This window comes from Gavia stellata, chromosome 14, assembly GCF_030936135.1.
Source record: "Gavia stellata isolate bGavSte3 chromosome 14, bGavSte3.hap2, whole genome shotgun sequence".
NCBI classification, from domain to species: domain Eukaryota; kingdom Metazoa; phylum Chordata; class Aves; order Gaviiformes; family Gaviidae; genus Gavia; species Gavia stellata.
In genome coordinates, this window is record NC_082607.1 from 12,251,748 (window position 1) to 12,274,109 (window position 22,362).

A 22,362-nucleotide genomic window follows, 5' to 3' on the forward strand; every position below is an offset into this window, starting at 1 on the left:
CTTTATTCATAGAGCCCCCTTCCCTCTACACCTTGAAGCAAATCCCTCACTGCAGTACAGTAAAGAAGCCTGCTTTCCTGGGAAGCATGGCCAGCACTTCAGGTGGGCTGATGTGAATCTGATGAGTTCATGCTGTCAGTCACTGACCTAAGCAAAGCAAGTATTACAGGCAAACTCTTCGGGGTGCTGCAATTCAGGAAAATCTCAGGAGTTACTAGAGGAGACCCAGGAATGGGGTGTATTTCTTTCAAGGGCTGGTAGGTCACTCTGTGCAGCTCAAGGTAAGCCAGGAAGTCTCCCCTCCAGTGTCCCTGTTCTGCAAAACAGGGGTCAGCCCAAGCATCCCCCCTTCAGACAGAACTACATTCAGCAACTCCACACCCCCACAGCCCTGCACAGGCAAGCATTTTCCTCTCCACGACATCCCACGCATCCCTCCCAGCCTGCAAACATATCTGACAAACCCTAGGCTGCTCCCAGCAGCCGGCTCCATGTCCCAGAGAACATGCTCAATAACAGCAAAGAGTCTGGAGACACTCTCCACACTCAGATAACTAAATAAAATAACCTTATTTTAGAATAATCTTCAAATCTGATGCAAAACTTCTTGTCCCCACAGCTTGCGGGCAGGAATGTGCTTCTAGCATGACATGTGCAAGCACTCTCCAAAGGCATCAAGCAGAGAGGATATGTACTAACAACATATGCTAATACCTGACACTGACCACATCAGCGAGCGGCTGGGCAGCGTCAGGCTTCTCTCAGTTCTCCCATTAGCAGTGTGAAACTCCTTGCTTGTGGATGCCTCCATGTCCCTGTTCTGGGTGAGTTTTGTCTCCCCAACACAAAGAGCAAAAGAATGACAATATAAGTTTCCTTATGTTTCCAAGGTCCTCCTCTCTCCAAGTCACACCCCAGAGAGCTTTCTGGACATGATGCTGGTGTGACTAGGGGAGCTCGCAAGGACAAAAGGAGCAGAGCTCTGATGAGCTGTGTTTTCAAGGTGACACACTGAACTTCCCATCTGTTTCACTTCTGCAGCAACACCGGCAGCACTGTCCTTGTCTGAATGTCTTTCGCCTCTGCCCAGAGAATCTCAGTTGAGACAGCTTTCTTTTTATAATACAAACTCGCTGTTAAAAACCATCACCATGTCCTGTGCTCGTGCCAGGAGCCTTCAAACAAGACATGCTGTACATGCTGCTCTGTCGATTGCAAACTCCCCAGTCATGGCTTGCTCACCCTTTGCAGACAGGAACTAGACAGGGCTTTTGAAACCAAGTGCTGGCTTCTGAGATCTCTACCTGCCCATTCCCACACACCTCTGCTCATGTCTGCTGCCATGCATGTGCAAGGCGGGACATCTAAAAGGCAGGCTTTTATACTCATGACAGCCAACCACACCAGACTGTTTCTTTCCCTTCAAACACTTTCTTCTGAGTTGTTCCCTTGTACCACTGCTTCTTGTCCTTCAGTGATGTTATCTCCTCACATGCACCCCCAAGACGGATGCTGATTGCCATGATGCCCGTTCTTCTTTTCATGGGAACATAGCCTGGCACACGGAGTCTCTCACTGTGAGCCCCAGGGACATGTGACCTAGACGTGTGTGTTTTAGCATCTGATTAACAGTCATTACCCGAAGAATCAAGGAAAGTCCTTGAGTCGAGACATGACATCAGCCAGACTCTGGTTTATAGAAGCACGGTCTGTCTGCACTGTCCCTGACAAGGTTATTACTAAAAAGGCACAGGATGCTATATGCAGATGGGGCAGAATTGATTAAAGGGGAAGATATTGAACACTTCAATGAAGTATTATGCAAAGCACCACAGGGAAGGAGCTGCCTCCTTTTAGTTTGGTTTTTCACCACTCTCAGGACAGGACATAGCCTGGATGGAAAGTCCTGTGTAAGCACCTTCTGATGCAAACAAGGATGCAGCCCAGTTGCCATGATCTCTAGAAAATGCCTGGGCTGCTTGCAGAGCAAAGCCACACTTGTCCAAAGTTTTGTTTGCATGTCAAACCTTACTGCTAAATGCTTAAATGCTCCCCACAATGTTGGGCTTGAAGAAACTTTGTGCTGGAAGAAGAAAGCAGGTGGGGGAAGAGAAGAGGTGAGGATGGAAGCACACAGGATAATTGGAACAGAATCCTTAGCACTTCAGGCAGGTGCTCATGTTTATTTGTCCTTTATGTTCATGGGGTGTTTGACGAGACAAAAAGAAATTTCCTTTGAAAGGGCTAGAAGACAAACCTTCTCACTACATACAGTTAACTCCCCAAGATTGCTCTTCCAGGACAGCTTGGCAAGATTCAGATGAGAAACTGGAATTTCTTTAATTGCACTTCCCATTCCCATGCCACCCACTGCAATTAAAATGAAACACTGGGATGGGCAGTCTAATACTGCCTAGGACTGGGAGAGCAGCTGCTACAGCTCCCCTGTACCAGGCAAAGGAAGGTAGAACGTCCCACAAATCCTGCAAGGTGTCCAGTCCTAAACACTTTTGGGGAGGGCTGTCTGGGATGGTCAGCTTGTCCCCATGGAGACATCTGCAAATCTGTAGTTGCCTGGGAACATGAACAGTTCCTCCAGCTCTGAGGTGCTCCTTGCCCCATTTCTCTGACCTTACAAAACTCACTGTCCTGGGCTGCTGGATTCCCATGAGGCTGCCTGCAGGCTCCTGCTCAGGTCAGGAGCTGGACACTGCAGCCTCACTCTCTCATCCCTAGGATGGAGAGGCAGGAATGAGAGCAGTATCCTGTTGCAGCAGCAGGGAAATGGCCCTCAGGTGAAGCAAAGGAAAGCAGGGAAGTCCCCCAAACATTAAATGACATGAGTGCCTTCAACTGTCAGAGGCATGTGGCTGTGTGGTTTTGAAGAATTGGAACAAGAATCCACCTAGGCTTAAGGCTTGCCAGCTGGGCCCATCTCCCTGCCTCCAATCTGGTACCTCATACAGAAGGGACCACCACTGGCATCATCAGTGGCTTTGCCAGACCCCAGTACAGCCTACTGCTGCTGCTGGCTCACCAGATGGACCAGGGGGTGGCAAGGTCAACACTGCCTCTGAGATTTAGGGTCTGATTCTCATTTACATCCAGTCCATATTTGGGGGGACTGAGGGTTTTGGAGAAGTAGAATAGTCCACAGTAGTCTGTAGACCTTTGTAAAGGTCTGAGGGCATTTCCCTGTCTGCTCAGGGACTGAACAGCCCACATCTGCTGCCCAATTCCCTTTGCTATTTCTTCATCTTTCCAGGCTTTCTTGGGTTTTCCCTCTTTTCCATTTGCTCCCTGCTCTAGTCTTCTTTCCTCTTCCTCCTTCTCTCCATGCCCCTCTCCACACTCTCTTTGGTCTGTAGCTCACCACTCTGCTTCTCTGCCTCAGCAAGAAAGGCGTTACCACCCTGCCCACTCCACTCCTCAAACAGAAACGGCTTCAATTGTAATGGCCCTATTCAACCATCGCATCATTTCCCACTGCCTTGCCACATTCTCATGGGACTTTGCTTTGTTTAGTAAGGCCCTATGCTCTCCAGGGCAGGGACTGCCTCTCTCTATGGACTGAAAGGTGTCTAGTGATCTCAGCTGGATGCTGATTGTCATGCAAAGAGAACAGACAAAATCCCTCCCACTGCAGTCTTAGTGATGAAGAAATTGCTACAGAAGCTTTGTGCTTTGAGGTCAAAGGAAGGAAAGGGTGGCAGAGACAGGGAGCTTTCTGTGTGGATCAGAGCCAGAAGCATCCTTCCAGTGCAGGAATTGCATGCCATGGCACAGCAGCATGCAAAACCAGAGGAGATAAGAATGGGCAAACAATGTCAGGTGGTGTCCCTCTGTCCCAATAGCCTCTTACAGTGGCCAGTCACAGGTGCTTAGGGACAGAGTATAAGGAGCAGGAAAATCACTACAGCCTTCTCCTAAATATGCCTTCCTCTGTGAAAACCACTCGCTTCCATCAAGCACTGAGCTCTGTCAAGCCACCTTCACGGGCAGCACGTTGACAGGGTGGTGAAGCCAGCAGAGTCCAGAACTGGCGCTGAAGGCGCTGGCTCACCATCAGCCATGGGAGCTGTGCTACGCCTGGGAGTTGAATCACAGTCTGTGGTGGGCTAATGGGCTGCCCCACATGAAAAGTCATGACACAGCACAAAGCATCATGAGGAAACTGGCCCTGGGTGGGCAGTATGGTTCAGCTCTCCAAGAACCAGAGAGCCAGAGTGGCACCTAAGAGAGAGGCCCACCTCCCAAACCCCGATGCTACTCTGTCCTCCCACCAAAACACATCTGAGAAACCACAATGCACCCACATCCCTGTGCTGCCATCCATTGTACGGGAATGCCTGTTCTGGCCAGGAGGAAAACCACTGTTTGCCTGTATAAATCCTTTTCTAATCCTCATCCTCAAGGAAAAAAGCACATTCAAAAAATCTGAGAAAGTTCTGCTTTCACAAAAGCGGAGGGTTTTGTGCCCTCTGCAGAAATCCTCCCTCCTGACACCGTTCTCTTCTGGCCCCAGATGAAGAAGGAGGTGGGGATAGTGTACTCTGCTCCACTAACTCTTTCAAGGAAACCTGTTTCATGTTGTCTCTCATGCCCCCTTGCTGTGCTTGCCAGCTTTCTCTTCCTGCCCTGCCAGTTCCTTGATTTAGCTCCTTCTCCCTGCTTCGTTTTGTTTTTCCCTTCACAGTTCTTTTCAAGCCACCACAAAGTCACAGCCCAGCCCTGATGAGATTTCAAGGGAGCACCAAGCTGAGGAAAACAGCTGGGAGAAATGAATCAGGTCACAGAGAAAGAATTTCTTTCTGTCTCTCCTGTTGGGTATTTGAAGGGCAAAGCAAGCTGGACTGCAGTTACGGAAGGGACACGAGGCCAGCTGATTTTCCTATTCAGGCATACATCTGCACTTCAGACCAACTGTGGTGGTCATTTGGAAGCCAGGACACCAGCCACTGGGCAAGCAGGACCTGCGGAGCTCTGCTACTCTGGGCTGCTCTCTTCCCATAGCGCCTGGCAGCTGCAAAAGACTCTTATCAGAAACTGGGGCCAGTATTCCCAGTCCTTTTTTCCAGCTCCTAACTGTTTTGTAGAGATGCAGCCTACTGCCTACTCCTTTAAAACTCAACCACTCTACCTTCCCCAGCTCCCCTAGATGGCTTTAGGACATGTTTGGGGAGTAGTGAAGATGAAGGCTCAAGTTTTCTACACAGAGGTATAAGGAATGCACTGGCAGAGCTTGTATATCCCAGATTCGTACATACAAAGAAACCAAACAATTTTGGCTCTTGAGCTTAGTCCAGAGTTCCCAGGAGCTGGACAGCCCATTCTCTGCTGCTCCTTACCAAATCCCAGCACTTGGATCTGCCTTTGGCTTTTTGCGATAGCAGCAACACTGAGGTATTTTCATCTCCCTTATTGCTGATCCAGTGAGAGAGGACCAGCATCTAAGCAGCCCCCGACCTCACTGATGCAGAACTGGACTGAAGCTTGCTGCCAGCTCTGCAGGAAGCTGTGTGCAGAGCTCATCTCCAAACAGCCATGAGCAGCAGGAAGGGAGCTTGGCTTCACGCAATGGCTCACTCCTCCCTTGCAGTGCAAACTGGGTCCCTGACATCCCCATTCCCAGTGCTCCTTCCATCCCCTACCTTCTCTGCAGAGACCCTGCCTCCTGGTGAGATTTACTCTGCAAATACCTCTGGCATACTGCTCCAAGCCATGCCACCACTGCAGTGGTTCTTTGTTCTTTGTTGTGGTAGGGGGAACAAGGGTCCATCCTGCCTTCTCACAAGGTGCAGATTCATGTGACAAACTAAGGCTGCAAGGTCTGGACAGGTAAGACCAGACTTACTCCCCCACCCACAGTGCCCCATGGAGCCAGCATGATTTCTCTGGGGCTTTTGAGGAACTGTTGCATTGGGAATTGGTGGGGCCAGTCTCAGCAGCGCTGGTGTGAAACAGCTGCATCGTCAGCAAACCAGCAGCAGGGAAAGGATGGGCTGCTGCTGACAAGCGAGGCATCATCGCAGCAGATGACTTTGAAGATCTACCTGCCCACTCACTTGCTGACCGCACAAAACACACCAAGCTGAAGACATAGAGGCACTGAGGAAGTGCCTGGAGGCATGGAGGGGATGCGAGGGGTTGCAGGGAGGAGAAACAAAGCACTGCCTCAGCCCAGCCAGCCCCGGTGCTGGTGCAGGGGAGAGGAGGCTTAGGCTGGTAGTATCACCATTCCACTGCTGTTCGCTTGCGATTTGTATCATGGGCAATTAAACCCTTCCTGTGCACAGAGATGGGATGTAATAGTCTGAATATTCAGCCTTTAACACCGAGGCATGAAGAGGTCCTTGAAGCATATTGCCTCTGGTCACCCACAGCCACTGAATTCTGAGAAATGGTCTCCATTTCATAACACATTTATAACAGGCAGATTTCACATCAGCCTTTTAGGGGAGATGGAAGACTGCTTCATCTGGGGATGCAGGAAATAAATAGAAATTATTTCAACTGAAAAGAAAACTGAAGTTTTGTTGAAAATAAATTAAAATTGACAAAATCTAAAATTAATTACCTCAACCTCATAATTTCATTCAGAAACTTTTTTTTCTTCAGTAAGCTAACAAAGTATTTTGCTTTACCTTTATCTATTTGATTCACTTCATTTTGACTTTTATTTTCAAATACTTATTTTCATGCTTTACTTATAGGACAGAATTTATCACCATATGAAAAGCGAATCAAAACAAACTGATGATACTGAATGTAAATGTTTTGATTGTCCCTAAACCCATTTTCCCTCAGAAATGCTTAAGAATTTTGGCTGTTTGTCCCAAGTGGGAGAGGGGAGTGAGACCCCCCTCCCCTATGATGCTGGCTGTTCACCCTAGACCAGAAACCCCGGCCTCTGACCAGCTCTTTGACTTGGCTCTCACGCATCTGAAATATCCAGACCTCTCCTGTGGAGAGATCTAAAGCCTTCAGTTCAGATAAATCAACTCTGCCTTAAAAATAATTCAGTCCATCAAGTGACAACTATTGGTACAGCTCAGAGCCCGTATCTTTCAAATTTGACACAATAGTGCTTTCCCTTTGACTTGGAAGAATCAATTTAATGAGGCTCAGAGCACAGATCAGTACCCGAATCAAACACACACTTCCTGGCCTGTCTACGCATACACGTCTGCGTATGGAGAAGCGGGGCCATTGGGGGACCGCAGAGCACCTCCATCAGCTAAAGACCTTGTGATGGAGATAACTGCATCCGTGCTTTTCTTTGCAAGATGCAGATGCACGTGGCAGCTCTGAGCCTAAGCCCGCATCTCCCAGGCACATCCCTACCAGTGTGTGATGGGCAAGGTTGCATTCCCACTGCCCAGCGACTAGAGCCATGTCCACACCTGTGCATCGTGGCAAAGGCTCTTCTAATGCCCTGCCAGATGTCAAAGCTCTTACCAAACCAAGAGAGAGCTGCTAGCTGCCAGGGTTGCCAGGGTAGGGGACATCCCTCCCTGGGATGTCTCCCTGGGATCCCTCCCCAGGCCCCAGTAAGGAGAGTCTCCTGGTCACTGGAAAACTGTCATTATGGTCTATTAACAAGCAGAAACCCAGTTGCTGGCAGAGATGTCTGGAAAGGAAGACCAGGAACAGCTGCTGTGGTCATGAGCTGTGTTAGAAAGGTTTTCTGTGAGTAAGAGTGAAGAATTACAAGTTACAACACTTTCAGGTCAGGCACAGAGAGGACACCAGATACTCGGGAAGTGCCTACAGTAAGCATCCTTCCTGGGCTGCCTGCAAGGGTTCAGGGCAAAAAACCCCTTTGTATTCAGCCTGGCTGAAGAAATTTGAGTTTTGTCCAAAGGCTGGCACAAGATGAATGCAGGATTGAGACATTCCTGCCAGCAGAAGGACGGAAATTGTGTTCGTGAAGGAATTTACAAGAGCTGCTTACTTAATTATGAATGTTGATTTATCCCATATTACCCAAGGTCCAGAGGCCGCCCAAGCTGTGGGCTGTGTGGAGGCACCTGTGTGCCAGGACTAACACTGCACTTTAAGAAACCTGACCGAGTACGGCCACATTCCCCATTCAGTGTTGGACTAGGGAGCACAGATGTTAATTAACTTTAGGGCTTTGCTCTCCAGAAATGCCTCTGAAGAAAAGTGCTTTTCCCCCCAGGAGACTGCTATCCAGATTTTCATATTTTATTTAGCTTCAAATTTTAAAGGCAAAACCACTGCTTTTTGTTCATTTTCCCTGATAACAGACTCCTTGTTTCTTCTGCACAATAAACAGCCTATAAATAAAATACCAACATGGATGTCACACAGAAAATATCTAAAGGGGATTAGTGTATGTTCTGGATAATAAAAGGAGCTGGCTGAATTATTCATAGTGAATAAATCAGCCCTTTTCTGGTTTGGGAGCAGACCCTGAAACTTGTGGAAGCTCTTGGGATACATTCAGGATGGGAGTAACTCACTTATTTCATTAGACCTTCTGTTGCGGTTTGTGATTTGTCTCACAAGTCACACGTAATTGGTGCTATTCCTCCATGCTGTCATGATTTTTTTTTCTTAAGGCAATGACAAACGATGGCTACAGGATGGCCGCTGCCCTTCTCCGTGTACCTGACCTCACCATCACATGAACACGAGCAGCTACCTGAGGAACAGTCACTCTCCTAGCACTTGGGCACACAGAAATGGGCTCGGGTGACCATTCCCGAACATCAAGGAATCAAGAGATATGAGCATTCTCTAAGCAAATGAGTATTTGTGAAGATGTTATAAATGCACCACCAGCTCCAGTAGTACTGGGCCATCACTCAGGCATGGAAACGAATGGCCAGAAAAAGCACTGGGGCCCTTAGTGAGCAAGGGCCTATATCCCAACCCATATCCCAACATTTTAAATTTCTATGATATGCATCTTTATCAGAGACCAAAACCTGACCTAGCTCATTACATGAGTGCATGTCCTGTGTGACTTCACTAGATTTATGCTGATGCCTGACTCTTGCTGCACGCTAGGCAGGCCAAGAAGAGTGCGCAGTCCTTGGCAGAGCATTGTGGCATGCTTCAGGCATTGCAGTCCACCCTAGAAGTGGGTGCATCTGGGCTATTGCCTCCTAGACAGATGATTTGTGAAGCGTTTTTAAGTCCTTTCAGTTGAGAAGTGCTGTGCAACCGCTGGAGTCTATTATTATCAGGGAAGAAGTGGGGGAGGTAACAGATTTCCTTTACCTATAGGCTTATCTTGTGCTCCAGAGCAACACATTCAAGCATCTTAAAAAGTGTGCCATTTTCATTTCATTTCCTTCCTACTTATTCCAAAGCAGCCAAAACTAAGTATAATCAAGACTTAAGTGTCCCTCAGAGCCAGACAATTATTACTGGTCTCGGTTTCTCCATCTATTAAGAAGAAATGAAGTTATTAACCCAATCCTTGCAGCGAGGCACCAGGGCTGTAACCCAAGGCTTCCCACTGCGGCTCCCACACTAAGTGCCTCCCAGCCAAGCACAGCCACTGTTCCTCAAGATGCAGCTCCGCTTCTGTGCAGAGCTGCCTCAAACCGCCTGAGGTCTCTGCAAGGGTGGGTTAGCCCTGTATGGCTTTTGTAGAGCCTAGCTCCCATCTTGGGGATCTTTGCCCTTGCTGCCGGGATAGCTCAGCCATTCACAAGCAGCTGCCGGCTTGCTGCACACGCTGATTACATAGCATTGATGGGGATTTTACTCAAAGAGCTGTGATTCAGCAGCTTGGCTACCCGCAGCTCTGAGTGGGGAGGGAGCAATCCTTGGAAGAGGGTTGTGCGGACAGCCACTGCCTCCCTACCCTGCTAAGCCATCCCTGCATGGAAAGCACCCACGAGCAAAGACAAAGCGCCCCAGGTCCCCAGGCTGGCTTTGTCACAGCAGCCCCGTCCTCACTGCTACTCCATGTCAGCTTTGACTTTGAAAGCCAAACCTCCCTCCCTGGCTCCTCGGGGTTTACATGAAAGCAGTCAGTGGGGAATTCTCTTCATCCATGCTGGGCTTATACTTCTAAATTATAAAGTGTGTCAAATGAGGATTTGATTTCTATTTAACAAGACAACGTTTGTAAATTAATTATTCATCAGCTGATAATGAATAAACTTTTCCCCCTTCCCTCCCTCCCTCCCCCTTTTTCACAGTGTTTTCACAAATGCACCATACATGGAAGTCTATTAAATCTATTCTGCAGTACTCCAGACGTGGGAAAATATATTTTCATCCTCAATTTCGTTAGTGTGTTGCATGGTAACTAATGCAGCCAGGCACAGCATTATGAATTTAATAGCGCGCAGCAACTCCTCCCTAAAGAAGGAAGGGGTGAATATTCAACACGTGTATTTGGACATATCACCCTCTTTGGGTTCCAGTCCCCCACTCACAGGCAGCGCTAAGAAAACAGTTTGCTGTAATAATGGAGGCAAGAGCTTAGTCCTACCCCCTGGAAATCACAGGCACTTCAGAGGCAGCAGAACCTGGCCCCTGGTGAATGACAGAGGCCAATTTTGCTCCTTCCATCTTTATTAAGTAATGAGATTGAGGTGGTGCACAATCCCAGCAAAAGAGCTGTCATCAAGTTTTGCTACAGAATTTGGCACACAAGGGCATCTCCTCGCACATACCGAAGAGAGGAGTCTCCAGCATCTAAACTAACCCTGGCTGCACCGCTTCTGATCCCAGACACCTGAAGAAGGTAACCAAGGCAGGTCCCTGGATGAGTGGCATGTCCCCATTCACTTTGCCCAGGAGGCTAACACAGTGTTTGGGCTATGTTCTCTGTGTTCAACTCCTCAAGCCTTACACTTGGTTTTGTGCAAGAAAGGAAGAAAAGGACGTTCAGCTCTGACATCTGGGAGAAATCTGAGAAGCTTCTTGCTTAATCCCCAAGCTCGGAACAGAAGCACTTTTTCCACTCCCACCCATGCTGGCTCTCTTGGACACTTCACGGACAACCTCAGGACTGAAAGACACTCGGCCCCTATAGTTGGCAACCGCTTTACTCTTACAGCATCATTTCCTGAGAGTTAAGCATCCCTAAAGGAAGGTGATCTAGAACTCTAGGTGCCCTTGACACCAGTTAAAGCTATAATCTGTAGCAAAAAAGCCATTACAAAACAACATCAGGAACAAATCCCTCCAGCAAACAACCAGTCAGCGAAAAATTTGAACCCAAAGTCTGCTCCATCGGTCCCTGCTGCCGCAGCCCTCCCTGACACCTCTTCCTGCAAACATGCTCGGAGAACCGAGATGGGTCTTTGCACCAGGCACAGCTTAGTGATAAGCCAAGGACACCTAAACACTGTCTTTGTTAATGGGAATCTAATTGGGCATCCAGATCCGTGACACAGCTTGGAAAGCTGCGGCACTGTGGGTGATAACTCATTTGGCTTGAGGTGCTGCTGGCCGGCACCCAGTGGCAGCAGGCGGCTCTGGAAGGGCTTGTGGCTGAGTGCATCCTTTCCCTAATGGTGTAAACGCAGCTTCCGACCACCCTGAGAAGCGCCAAGTACCCCAATCCCACCCAAAGACAACAGGTTCATGGGGATGGGGAGGAAACCCCAGTCCATGCAGCGATGGGAACAAACAGCTGTGGGACCTCATGGTCCCACTTTTCTGCACCCTTTTCCCTCTCAGCCCATCCTCTTTCAACCAAGCCCCATCCCACTTCCTATCATTTAACCATCTCCTAGCTTTATTTCTGGTTACTGCCGCATTTTGGCTGGCAGAGCACAGAGGGTCCTTTCCCCAAGGAGGAGAGAATGTAAAATTTGCTCAACTGCCTAAATGGGAAACAAGACTGCCAATTCTGGTCTACAAAAGATACCAGGAAATCACTTTATGTTTCTTCCCCCTCCAAACCTGCCCGCCTTCTCCTGACTCCTGAATGTTAATGCTATTTATGACAAGTGATTGATGAGGGGGATGCAGAATTCACACCCAGCACAGGGCATTTTCAAATCACCTATTCATTTTTAAAGACCGGAATCAGTTTTGTGTCCTGACATGATTTATCATTTCGAGGTTGAACAGCAGCTATGCAGGGCCAGCTTCCAAGCCCTGTCAGAGCATCACCAGGCTGAAGGTAGTGGTGAGCAGTTAACCCTTTGAGGGGTGAGCAGATCACAGGACACCAGTGTTTAAACTACACTGCTTAAGTTAGAGCCTTCTATTCCACCAGCATGTCAGGCCATCCTATAGCCTTCAGATGAACAGACCATGCTGGTCCAAGCTAATAGCCACGGTAATGCTTCTATATTTCTTAAAAGCAGAACTAGGTTTTTATCTTCCACATAGCCTGGCTCGTTTGCCTTGAGGTGCTGCTGGCTGGCACCCAGCAGCAGCAGGCAGCTCTGGAAGGGTTTGTGGCTCAGTGCATCCTTTCCCTGATGGTGTAAACGCAGCCTCCAACCACCCTGAGAAGCGCCAAGTGTTCCAATCCCACCCAAAGACAACAGGTTATGTGAAAGAGAAATATTTACGTTAGACGCTGTCATCACAATGGACCTAAAAGAGATCGATGGAACATTTCCCCTCCGGTGGCCCTCCAGCCTACGTGAGCCTCCGTATCTGCGGCAGAGAGAGAAATCTCCCCGCAGGCTCAGAAGAGATCTAGCTCAGAGTCAAATTCTGGTTCCCTTCCCTTGGAAACGTGCATTTCCTCAGGTTGCGTATGGGAAAAGGGAAAGATCAGGCACGTGGAACAGGCCTGACAGCCGGGAGAAGGCAGAGCTTCTCAGGTTGGGAGAAGCTATATAAAAAGGGACAAAGTGGGAATAACGTGTCCCCAGCAAAGACAATCTGTATCATACGTTTGATGCCAGCCTGCCAGCAGCTGGCACGACCCACAGAATGACTTAATTCATTGCATCAGCATGGAAAAGCAAACAAACACAAAACAAGTGGGTGAAGCAGCCAAGTCCAGAGGTGACACTGTGGCAGCTCTGTCACAGCCCTTTTCTCTTGCTTCAGGAGACACTATACAGGATGCAGCCTCTCTCATGAGCAGGGGAAGGTATTCGGAGTACAGATGGCAGAAAGCTGCCATCCAAGGCTACAAGACCTGGCTCTAGCTGTCCTCACTACCTTTAATATCAGCCCAGCATTTCAGGGAGAAATGTTTTAAAGCTCAAGGGCATCACAGATTCAAGCTTAGGAAGTTACCCAAGGGGTTGGGGAAGGGGACATGCCCATAGAGAGTCTACTTGGGGAGTCATATGGAGATGTCTTCAGATCACTATTAAGTGTTGGGACCCAGCAGGGACCCCTGGACTTGTAGCATCTGGGCACTTCAGAGGAACAGTGCAGTCAGTTGTGACTGACACCACAAAAATCCCTCAACTGTCTCTACCCCAAGTTGTTTCCTCCCCTGCCTGAGCAGCTCCTCACCCTGCCATTCCCACAAATGGCAATGCCTTCCTCAGGTGGGAAGGGTGCAGATGAGTAGATTAGTCCTGTGGCAGCAGCTTCCCCAGCAGAGTCCCTGCAGATGTAGGCAATTCCAAGTGCCAGTCTTGCCTTCACACTCCTGGCTCATATTGTGCACTGCGACCCCCTGGGATCCTGTGCAGTCATGGAGCCCCACTTCATGCAGCATAGAAGCTTCTGCTGAATCTTAGAAAGAACTAAACACATGGGTTGAGCTGCTCTAGGAACGGTCAGGGCTGTCTTCAGCAGCACTCTCCCATATGATTCTCTGGTGTCTGGTAAGGGTTGAGTTCACACAACGATTTTTCCCCTCGGCGGGGGTGGCTGTTGTCATTGTCTTGCATCCTGTTTTCACAAAAATACTGGAGATGCTGAATATGCCTGAAGCTCCTATACCTGCAGCCATATATGGTTGGTATTAGCCCAGCTGATCTAAAATGCTGAAAGATTGGGATGGTCATACGTACGTTCGCACATACCCATCACCATGGCATAAGCTGCGTTTCTTAGGAAACCAGACTAGCAGCAATGCCTGGTATCTCCATTTAGGATAAGAGATGAACTCTGGATGCAAGACTGGATTTTATAAGCCACTCTCTACTGCTACCGCTTGCATGGCTATGTAGTGCTCCTGCAACAGGGAGGAGAACAGAGCTTCCAACAGGGGTGGAAAGGAGTAAAGTAAATGGATGAGAGGGAAAGACAAGGAATGAAGATGTGCACTGTGGTTTTGCGTGGTTTTCTTGGCATACCCTTGGACAGTGCAAAGCAGATGGGACAGTCACCTATACATGACTCTTATGCTCTACCTCCAGGCGCAGCAGTGGCCGGGCAGGTGAGTACACCCAGCCTTTGCACCCTTCCCCCTGCACTGCTGCTCTTACATCACTGCGGCTTCATGTCCAAACACCCACATGGGATGGAGGAGCTTGTGTTATCCCTGGCTGTCAGCAGATGACATCCGCATGGCTTGGGCTGTGGTTCTCCTCCTGGAAACTGGGCCCACAGAAACAATGAAAGGAATTTTTTTGCCTTGAGGCTGTCCCTGCTGGGCCTCCTGATGGTGCCCCCATCTTGCAAGCAAGTGCCCAGCTAGGTGCCCATAGGCTGGCCCATGAGCAGGCGCTGCTTGGAGGCACATGCTTGGCGACGGCCAGTCAGAAGGGCTGCTTCAAAATGCTTTTTGGAGTGAAAATGGTACTACAACTACAATGCCATTCCTCCATCCCCAGAGGGTTTGTTTAGTGGAAATTTTCTGCTTGGGAAACTAAAAATAATATGCCCAGCCCAAGAACTTTCTTTTTTCTGTTTAAGGGGGTTGGTTTTGTGTCTGCTCCATTTTGCATTGAGAGAGATAAGAAAAGCCAAATTGTCCTGACTGTACCTCTCCTTTGTCCTCTCCAACCCACTGCCCAGTGGACCAAAGAAGTCTTTCAAAACCTGACAGCAGTCAGGTTTGTTTCTTGCTAGAAAAGAGGTAAAAATGACTTCACAGAGAAAATAATAATGGAAGTTTCCTGTGAAAAATAAATAATCAACAGTTGCTCTCCAGTGCGTAGCCTGGAGGCACTTCAGACCAAAGAGCATCTGTTGAGTGTTTCTGCATCTCCTAGTACAGTAGGGTCCTGAGCCATGAGCAGAAACTCTTGCAGTCATTGTGGCATCAATCTAAGGTACTACTTCTGCTTACTGAAGAAGAGCTGTTGGACCTGAGGCACCCTGCCTGCCCCTCCCAGCACCACAGGCCAGGCCTGGGCATCCAAGTTTCACACCATAAGACCATTGCCATGGAAACCATCTCCAGGTACCTATTTCAGTCCTACTGAGAAGCATGCTGCTCCCCCTCCCAGCCACCACTGCACTGGCTCAGCCAGAGTGGTGCAACTTGCCCCGACCATCTTGGTGTCTGCACGCTTCCCAGGAAGGAGAGGGCAAAGCCACCACACAGAGGTGTCTGTCCACACATTGCCAGTGGAGACCAAAGAGCATCATCATCCTTCTCCCTGAGCTCATGAGCATGGTAGCATTGCTGAGCTCACCAAAGGCACTTGAGGACCTTGCTCCTTACCAGGGATGGCTGTCAAGCCTTTCTAGCTCCATCTATTAGAGGGTCAGAGCACCTCTTCCCAAGAGAAGGGAAACAAACCCATCTCTTCTTATGACAACGCCACGTCTAGCCAGCATGACACAACCTGCCAGCAGCACTGGGCCAGCTCCCTCCCGCGCTGTCAGTTGCGGTGCTACCATGACCCTGCAGCAATGATACCACTCACCATCTGGATGACAGACACTGGCCCGATGCTGTTCACGTAGATATCCACATCGATAAACGTAGGCTTGACTGTAAAGAAAATGAAATAGGTATGGATGAGCTGGGGCTAGGATCATTTGTGAAGGGCTGAGGACCAGGGTAGCATCTGGGATCAGTGTGGCTCCATCTCACCAAAAATACCAACTACAGCAGCCACAAAAGCATAGAAAACACAGGATGCTGCTGGGCCAGGTCACCACCTGTGGCCACAGGGAGCTTCAGGGGACACTTACTGCCAATGTCGGGCCTCAGCTTGTTGTCATAGTTCTTCAGCAGTGAGTTGAGGATCTGCGTAGCATCGGTCTCCTGTGCCTTGGGGGTGAGGACCCAGGTTTTATTGATGCTGAGGTAATCGTAATCGTATTCCTCTGTGCTCTCGCACCTGGACCAGAGAGACAACAGGAGAGAGACATCGCTGAGGCATCTCTTGGCGCTCTGTGGGAGTAGGGGCACAGCTGGGTTTCAGAGATACTAAAGGAGGATGATGCAGCGCTGCTAAAAGGCAGAACATAAGGAGCTCAGGGATCTCCTCTCAGTCACACTGCTAAGATGATACAACTCACCTGGCGCCTTTGCTCACTTCAGGGTCCCCAGACATACAGAGGCCTTGCTGCCAGAGGTCAGGACTAGCAGGCATACATCCTCCCCAGCTCCCTTAGGAGACACATTGCTCATCCCCAAAGCGTGGGAGGCAGTCCCTGCCCTGTTCCTGCCCATCCAGCTCTTGGCCCTCCTCTGCTGCCCCAAGCTCCTGCTCCTGGAGCTGCCTGTTAACCCCAAATACCTCAGCTGCTCTGCCTGATGCTTGCACCTGAAGTGGGCTTCCTCTGAAGAAGATGACAGTGAACAAACAGCATTTTTGGGGAGCAAGGCGTTCACAACAAGAGCATTTCAGAGAAAACACATTCTAAAACTACCAAGCAGGCAGCATGCATGCCTGGCTTGCCAGGAACCCAGCCATCTGCCCTGCACAGATCCTGGGAAATTAAAGCCTTATGCAAACTCTGCTGCCCTCAGGCCAAGACCTGCCACAATCCATTCCCTGTACTCACCAACCCTTCCTCCCCAGACTTTGGCATAAGCTCCCATTTAAACATGTTCCATCTTCCTGATCTTCCAGTTCTAAGCCAGGAGAGGAAAGCTTGCAGCCTCCCTTTGGACCTGATCCACTAATCAACAGCTTCTCCCACTGCCTTTCAAATCTGCTCTCTCTAAACCTTTTGCACCCCTCCCTTTTCCTAAAGGAGTTTTCCTAAACCCTCTAATTAAATTAGGTCCACATAGTCAGCCGGGAAAGTCTAACCACCTGCTGCTGCTCTGGGCAGCTCATTCACAAGACTGTCTCCGGAAAGACACAGCCATATGCAGTAGAGGATGCTGAGCAATCCCACACCCGGCACACCCCCCTTGACGTCTGCCATGTCAGTGTGTCACCTGCTCCAGCACCAGAAAGGGTCTCGCAGCGGGAGCTGCCACTGCGTTGACACTTCCCAGCTGGAGACTTGCGGCTCTGAGGTGCAATCAGGCACCACGCATACACATCTCCCTTCAATGCCTGGGGAGGCAGAGCCTGGCAAAGGTGCTTGAAGGGGGAAGAAAAGCATTAAGTTGACATGTTGCAGTCAATTTATCAGATGCTCCTCTTTTAAAACCCCAGATAGAACCTGCTTTCACAATCACTTTAAAACTCTTTGCATCTCCCAGCTTTCAGGCACTGGGATGGGTCCCCTGACTAGGGCTGGGTTGTGTGCAGCTGGCTGCCTGCCGCCACATGTTAGGTATTGGCACATCAGCTTGTTGTTTCCTGTCTGATTGCGCTGCACTTTCTAACGATGCTTAAGGAGTCTTAAGCAACGTTGTCAGGATGCGCTTCCCTATCTGAGCAGCAGCAGCGCAGGCTCTCCTGGCTGTCGTGCTATGGAGTGCCTTCGAAATGCAGCCGAGCAGACAGCTCCACAGCATCCAGCAGCTGCAGGAGGCACAGGGGACCATTGCTGCACCCACCCGAAAGCTGGCCAGAGCTGAAATCTGCAGCTGGCCCTGCTCCTGCGGGTCACAAAGAGGGACACGTGTCTCTGCCCACAGCCCAGCTCAGGGCAGGGGAAAGCAACCCTAACTGCTTTGCCTTGCTGCCAGCATTTTGGGTGATGCAGGCTGCCTCTAGCAGAGTGGGAACAGTTACATCGAAACCTTATCTCAGTGTTCCCTTGACCCTACTTGAAGTCAGCCCAAGACAGGTCACCTGCCAGCACTGAACATGCCCCACTGCCCTGCCAAAATCCAGCTTCTGCAAGTGGTAAGGCCACAGTAGAGTCCAAAACATCCCTCCGGGGCCAAGCAAAACCAGGCTGGTTACTCTGACCTCAGCATTCTGGCTTCCCCCCAGTTAGTGTTGCTGATGAACACCGTAAGGTATGGGGCATTTCCAGGGAGTCACATCCCTATTACAGATGTAGTGACACTACCAAAAATATGCTTTTTGCTAATGCAGCTAATCCTGGACTACTAAACCATACTAAGCCATCTTAGCATAAGCAAGCCAGCTTTTGCTGGAGAAAATATGCTTTTGCTGGATGTCTGTGCACACACAGACACACACCAGCTCTTGCTGCTCAGGAGCGTGACTCTCATGCCATCCTGTGCAAGCCCCTGCCTCCTCCCCAGTCTCTCTTCCCAGTGGCCCCACTTCAAATCAAGAAGGGAAGAGTCCAAGAGCTACTGCAGAGGAGAGGAATTAAGGTGGCATGTGCATGTCCCCCCACAGCTGCTAATGGAAATGTCACACTGCAAACCTGCAGCGATCCCCAACACGCTGTGAACACTTGCCAGCCCGGCGGCTCCATCTCCTCGCACAAAGCGACTGGCTTGGTGACAGGGGACAGCCAGTTCTCATATGTCTCCATGCAGCCAGCAGGAAAGGCAGAGCCACGTTTCCTCACCTCTGCTTGTCGAAATGTCAAAACATCCGCCTCACAGCACTCCTGCACTCAGCCACGGGGCTGGGATGCAGCCGTGAGTGTGGGTAGGGGGGATGACAGCAGGCCATAGCTGGGGACGTTGTGAGGAAACCCCTGGTCTGACAGACACGGTCAGGGCGGTGGCAGCTCCCGGTGATGCCCAGAGCAGGAGGCCTGCACAGCAGGGAGGTGTTCTCTCGGATGCGCTCACATATATCGATGGGGTTGGACAACCCTCCTTGGGCAACCCTTGGCATTACAGCAGGACAGTGCTCTGCCTTGCCTCCCTAATTCCGTTTTACTCAAGCAGACGCCTGTTTTGCTGAGGTTTCCAAGCACACCGATGGTCAAAGTAAAAGCCACCCAAAGAGCTGGTGGCTGGCTACCTCCTCCAGTTCCCAAGCTGTCTGACAAGGTTTCCATTGGCTGGAGGAGGGGAAGAGCAACATGTGCCACAAGCCCTCAAAGACACTTCCGCTCCTTGCCTGGTAGGACAACTGATGGTGCTTGACCAGGATGCATACCCACTACTGTTTGCAACCTAGTGTGTTAACAAAGTCTTAGACCAGTAAAATTTTGTACTGAGACCTGCACCCGCTGGGGAGGTGACACACACCTTCTCAGCTATCCCTAGCCCTGAGGCAGGAACATCCTGGAGCAGATGCAGATACCAGGGCTGTGATTTTCCAGCCCCTATACAAATGCAGCTCAAAGCCTCCCCTGCTCCAGAGGAACAGACAGCAACAAAATGCAAGAACAACATTTCCCTTGGTTGAAAACCACTGTGGTCAATCCTAATTACCACATGCTAATGCGTCCTTCTAGCCACCCATCCCAATGCTTCCAAGGGTTGTAGGCACAGGGACCTTCAGGCAAATTACTTTAAATGAGAAGCAGGCGGAGGATTTAAGGACAGAGGGTTCACTAAACTGTACCCTACCCGTTTCACATGCCTTTGTACCTCTCCTTTTCACAGAACGCTCCACAAAGCCCCAATGGTCAAATCTGCACAGTTTCAACCATCTGCCAAGCCCAGCTTTCCGGTGGTGTGATGCTGTGCAGGGTTCCTGCCTTCAGGGCTCAGAGTTGGGTGCCTTGGTCCCAGCCAAGGCAGTGCCCTGGGAAACGCTGGTAAATTAGGTTCTGCAGTGGGGGGGACTGTCTGGAGAGTGCTGAGTCACCCAGCACAAAGCATCCAGCCCGCTCCGATGCCAGGGGTTGGGTCTTGCAGCTTGTGCCAGGAGAAGAGCTCGCACACATGCAGCACCTGAACCAGGCTTCTCACCCCAGCACCCACCAGCAGGTGTAGGACAGGCAAGATTCACCCTCTGCAAGCTGCAGCCAGGAAAAACGCAGTGAATGCAGATTAAGACCCTGATATAACTTGCTCCTTTTCTCCTTCTTCTTCCACAGGCTTCCTCTTCTGCTCCATCACCCCCCCCCCAAAATGCACAGAGACACTGCTCCTGGCAAAGCAGGGCTCAGCGAAGAAGTAGACATGAGGGACTGGGCAGAAAGGAAGCCAGGCCAGCTACGGGGTAAATCTTGCTGCTCAAGGGCACGTGAATACATGACTTAACTGCTCCTCCATGCGATCTTGCAGCTTACCGCTAGCCCTCTCAAAATGCAGTGCTCATGGCAGTGCGCTCCAGGGACAGTAGGGCAGAGGAACTGGGACCAGCATGGACCCCCCTCTCGGCCCTCAAATGCCCCCCGGCACCAGTGTGCTGGCAAGAGCCTGGGTGTCAGGGCACGAGCCATGGGGCAGCTCTCGCTGCCTCGAGCCTGGGAAGGCCAAGCCCTGGAGGGCCACGCACCTGAGGTCGGGGAGCCTTGGCAGAGCAGACCATTAGTAGCAGGATTCATGCTCCCCGTCCCTGACTGCATTTGTAATGGGATTTGATCAGCTTTAAGGTGGCTTATTCTGCCAATTAGCTCCAGCCGGTAAAATCCCTCATCCCCCAAGCCCTTGGGCAACAATCTGCTGATAACATGTTCTTTCCCGATCTAGCCATTAAACTCACCAGCAGGGCTAGGAATTGTAAAAAAAAAAAAAAAAAAAAAAGGTAAAAGAAACTTGAAAACCCCTTGTGCGTGGGGCCTTTCATCGCTGTTTACAGAAAAGCACTACGAACTGCTGGCCCTGGGAGAGAACGGTAATCTGCCAGCCCCGTGCCTCTGCTCGCCTTCTCACCCAGCACGCTGGTGGCACCAGGCGGGCACTGGGCTCCCAGCCGGTGCCCAGCGCTGGGACCTGGGGCCAACCTGTAGAGCAAGGCAGGAGCCCGCGCTGCCCTCCTCCCGCCAGGCTGCAAGTCCTGCGGGGGCTTTCGGGGTGCCAGGGGATGGAGAGCAGGGAAGGGGACGCAGGCTCCTTCCCACACAGCCCGACTCCGTGTGGAAATGCCCCGGTGATGGATGGAGCGCCCAGGAGGTGCCGAGCTCTCTCTGGTCCTGCTCTGGGCACCCCCAGAAGGGGCTCAGCCCCCGGCAGGATTCAGCCAGCGAGGTGATGGCGGGGTGGAAAACGGGATATCCTCTTGATTCGCGGCATGCGAAGGGGGGACCCGGGGTGCAAAGGACATGCAGGCACTAGGTGCCGCCGCGACCAGACCTGATCCTGCCGCGGGGCCGACTGGAGGGAACCGCCGGGGGCACAGAGGTGCCCGAAGCCCCGCGGAAGCCGGGGTGGGGGGGCGTAGGGACAGATGCTGCGACTGCAGCCCCCTCCCTCCCACCGCCCCCGACGGGTAAACTGAGGCGGGGAGGGGGCGTCCCGGTCGGCGGGGGGGCTCACCTGGCGCGCAGGACCGGCCCGAGGGCCAAGCAGAGCAGCAGCACCGTCCCGGGCATCTCGGCGAGGCGAGGACCGGCCCCGGGGGGGCGGTGGCGGCGCGCCCGCCCCGGCGGGGCTCAGCGCGGGGCCGGGGAGGGGGCGGCGGCGGGCCCCCCCCGCTGTCCGCTGCGCCGCGCTCCAGCCCCGCCGCCGCCCGCCGGGCTCCGCGCTCCGCGCGCCGCTCCGCGCCGCCGGGGAGGAAGGGGAAAGTTGGGCATCTCTTCTCCGACTCCGCGGCGGGGAGGGGCTCGGCGCAGGGTCCTACCTCCCCGCGCAGGGGCTGGCTCCCCCCGCATCCCCCCGAGGGCTGAGCGCCAGCGGGGGGGGGCGCACGGCAGAGTCAAACCCGCGCATCTGCCTGCCGCCGCGCTGCAGGGGAGCGAGCACCGTCAGCTGGTGCGAGGATCTGCCGCTCCCCCTTTGCGTAACGAGGCGCTTGATTTCTCTTAATAGTAGCGTTTTATTTTTTAATGCACAACAGTTGGGGCTTTTTTCTAAAAAAAAAAAAAAGTGGGTAATTATTGTTAAAATACACAAGGTATGAATCCCCGCTGGGCTGAGCTGCAAGGGGGATGCAGCCGGGAGAAGGTCCTTTCCCACCTGTTGGGGCTGCTGTCCGGCAAAAAAACCCGGGAGAGTGCGTGGGTAGGAGCTGTGGGACAGCCAGGGGTCGCGGGTGTGTGGTGGGTGTTCAGCCTGTTGCTCTCTGCTCTCCCCCGTTTGCCAAGCTGCACTTGGGCATTTCTTTTCACTGCTGGCATGCGACTTGTAAACAGGAATAACAGATTCCTTCT

At 51.3% G+C, this 22,362-nt stretch overlaps 1 protein-coding gene across 2 annotated transcripts in view; it reads right to left on the reverse strand.

Moving 5' to 3' along the window:
- GABRE (gamma-aminobutyric acid type A receptor subunit epsilon) overlaps window positions 1-21,585 on the reverse strand; it is a 37,050-nt gene extending 15,465 nt beyond the window's left edge. The window contains exons 1-3 of one of the 2 annotated variants that reach the window (XM_059824500.1): window positions 21,530-21,585; window positions 16,009-16,157; window positions 15,738-15,805 (exon numbers count right to left, since the gene is read on the reverse strand). In XM_059824500.1, the coding sequence (XP_059680483.1) occupies window positions 15,738-15,805; window positions 16,009-16,157; window positions 21,530-21,585 (273 nt within the window). Of the gene's footprint in view, window positions 1-15,737; window positions 15,806-16,008; window positions 16,158-16,338; window positions 16,413-21,529 lie in introns of those variants that run through there. The other variant, XM_059824499.1, reaches the window with a different exon arrangement.
- Window positions 21,586-22,362: the final 777 nt, after the last annotated feature.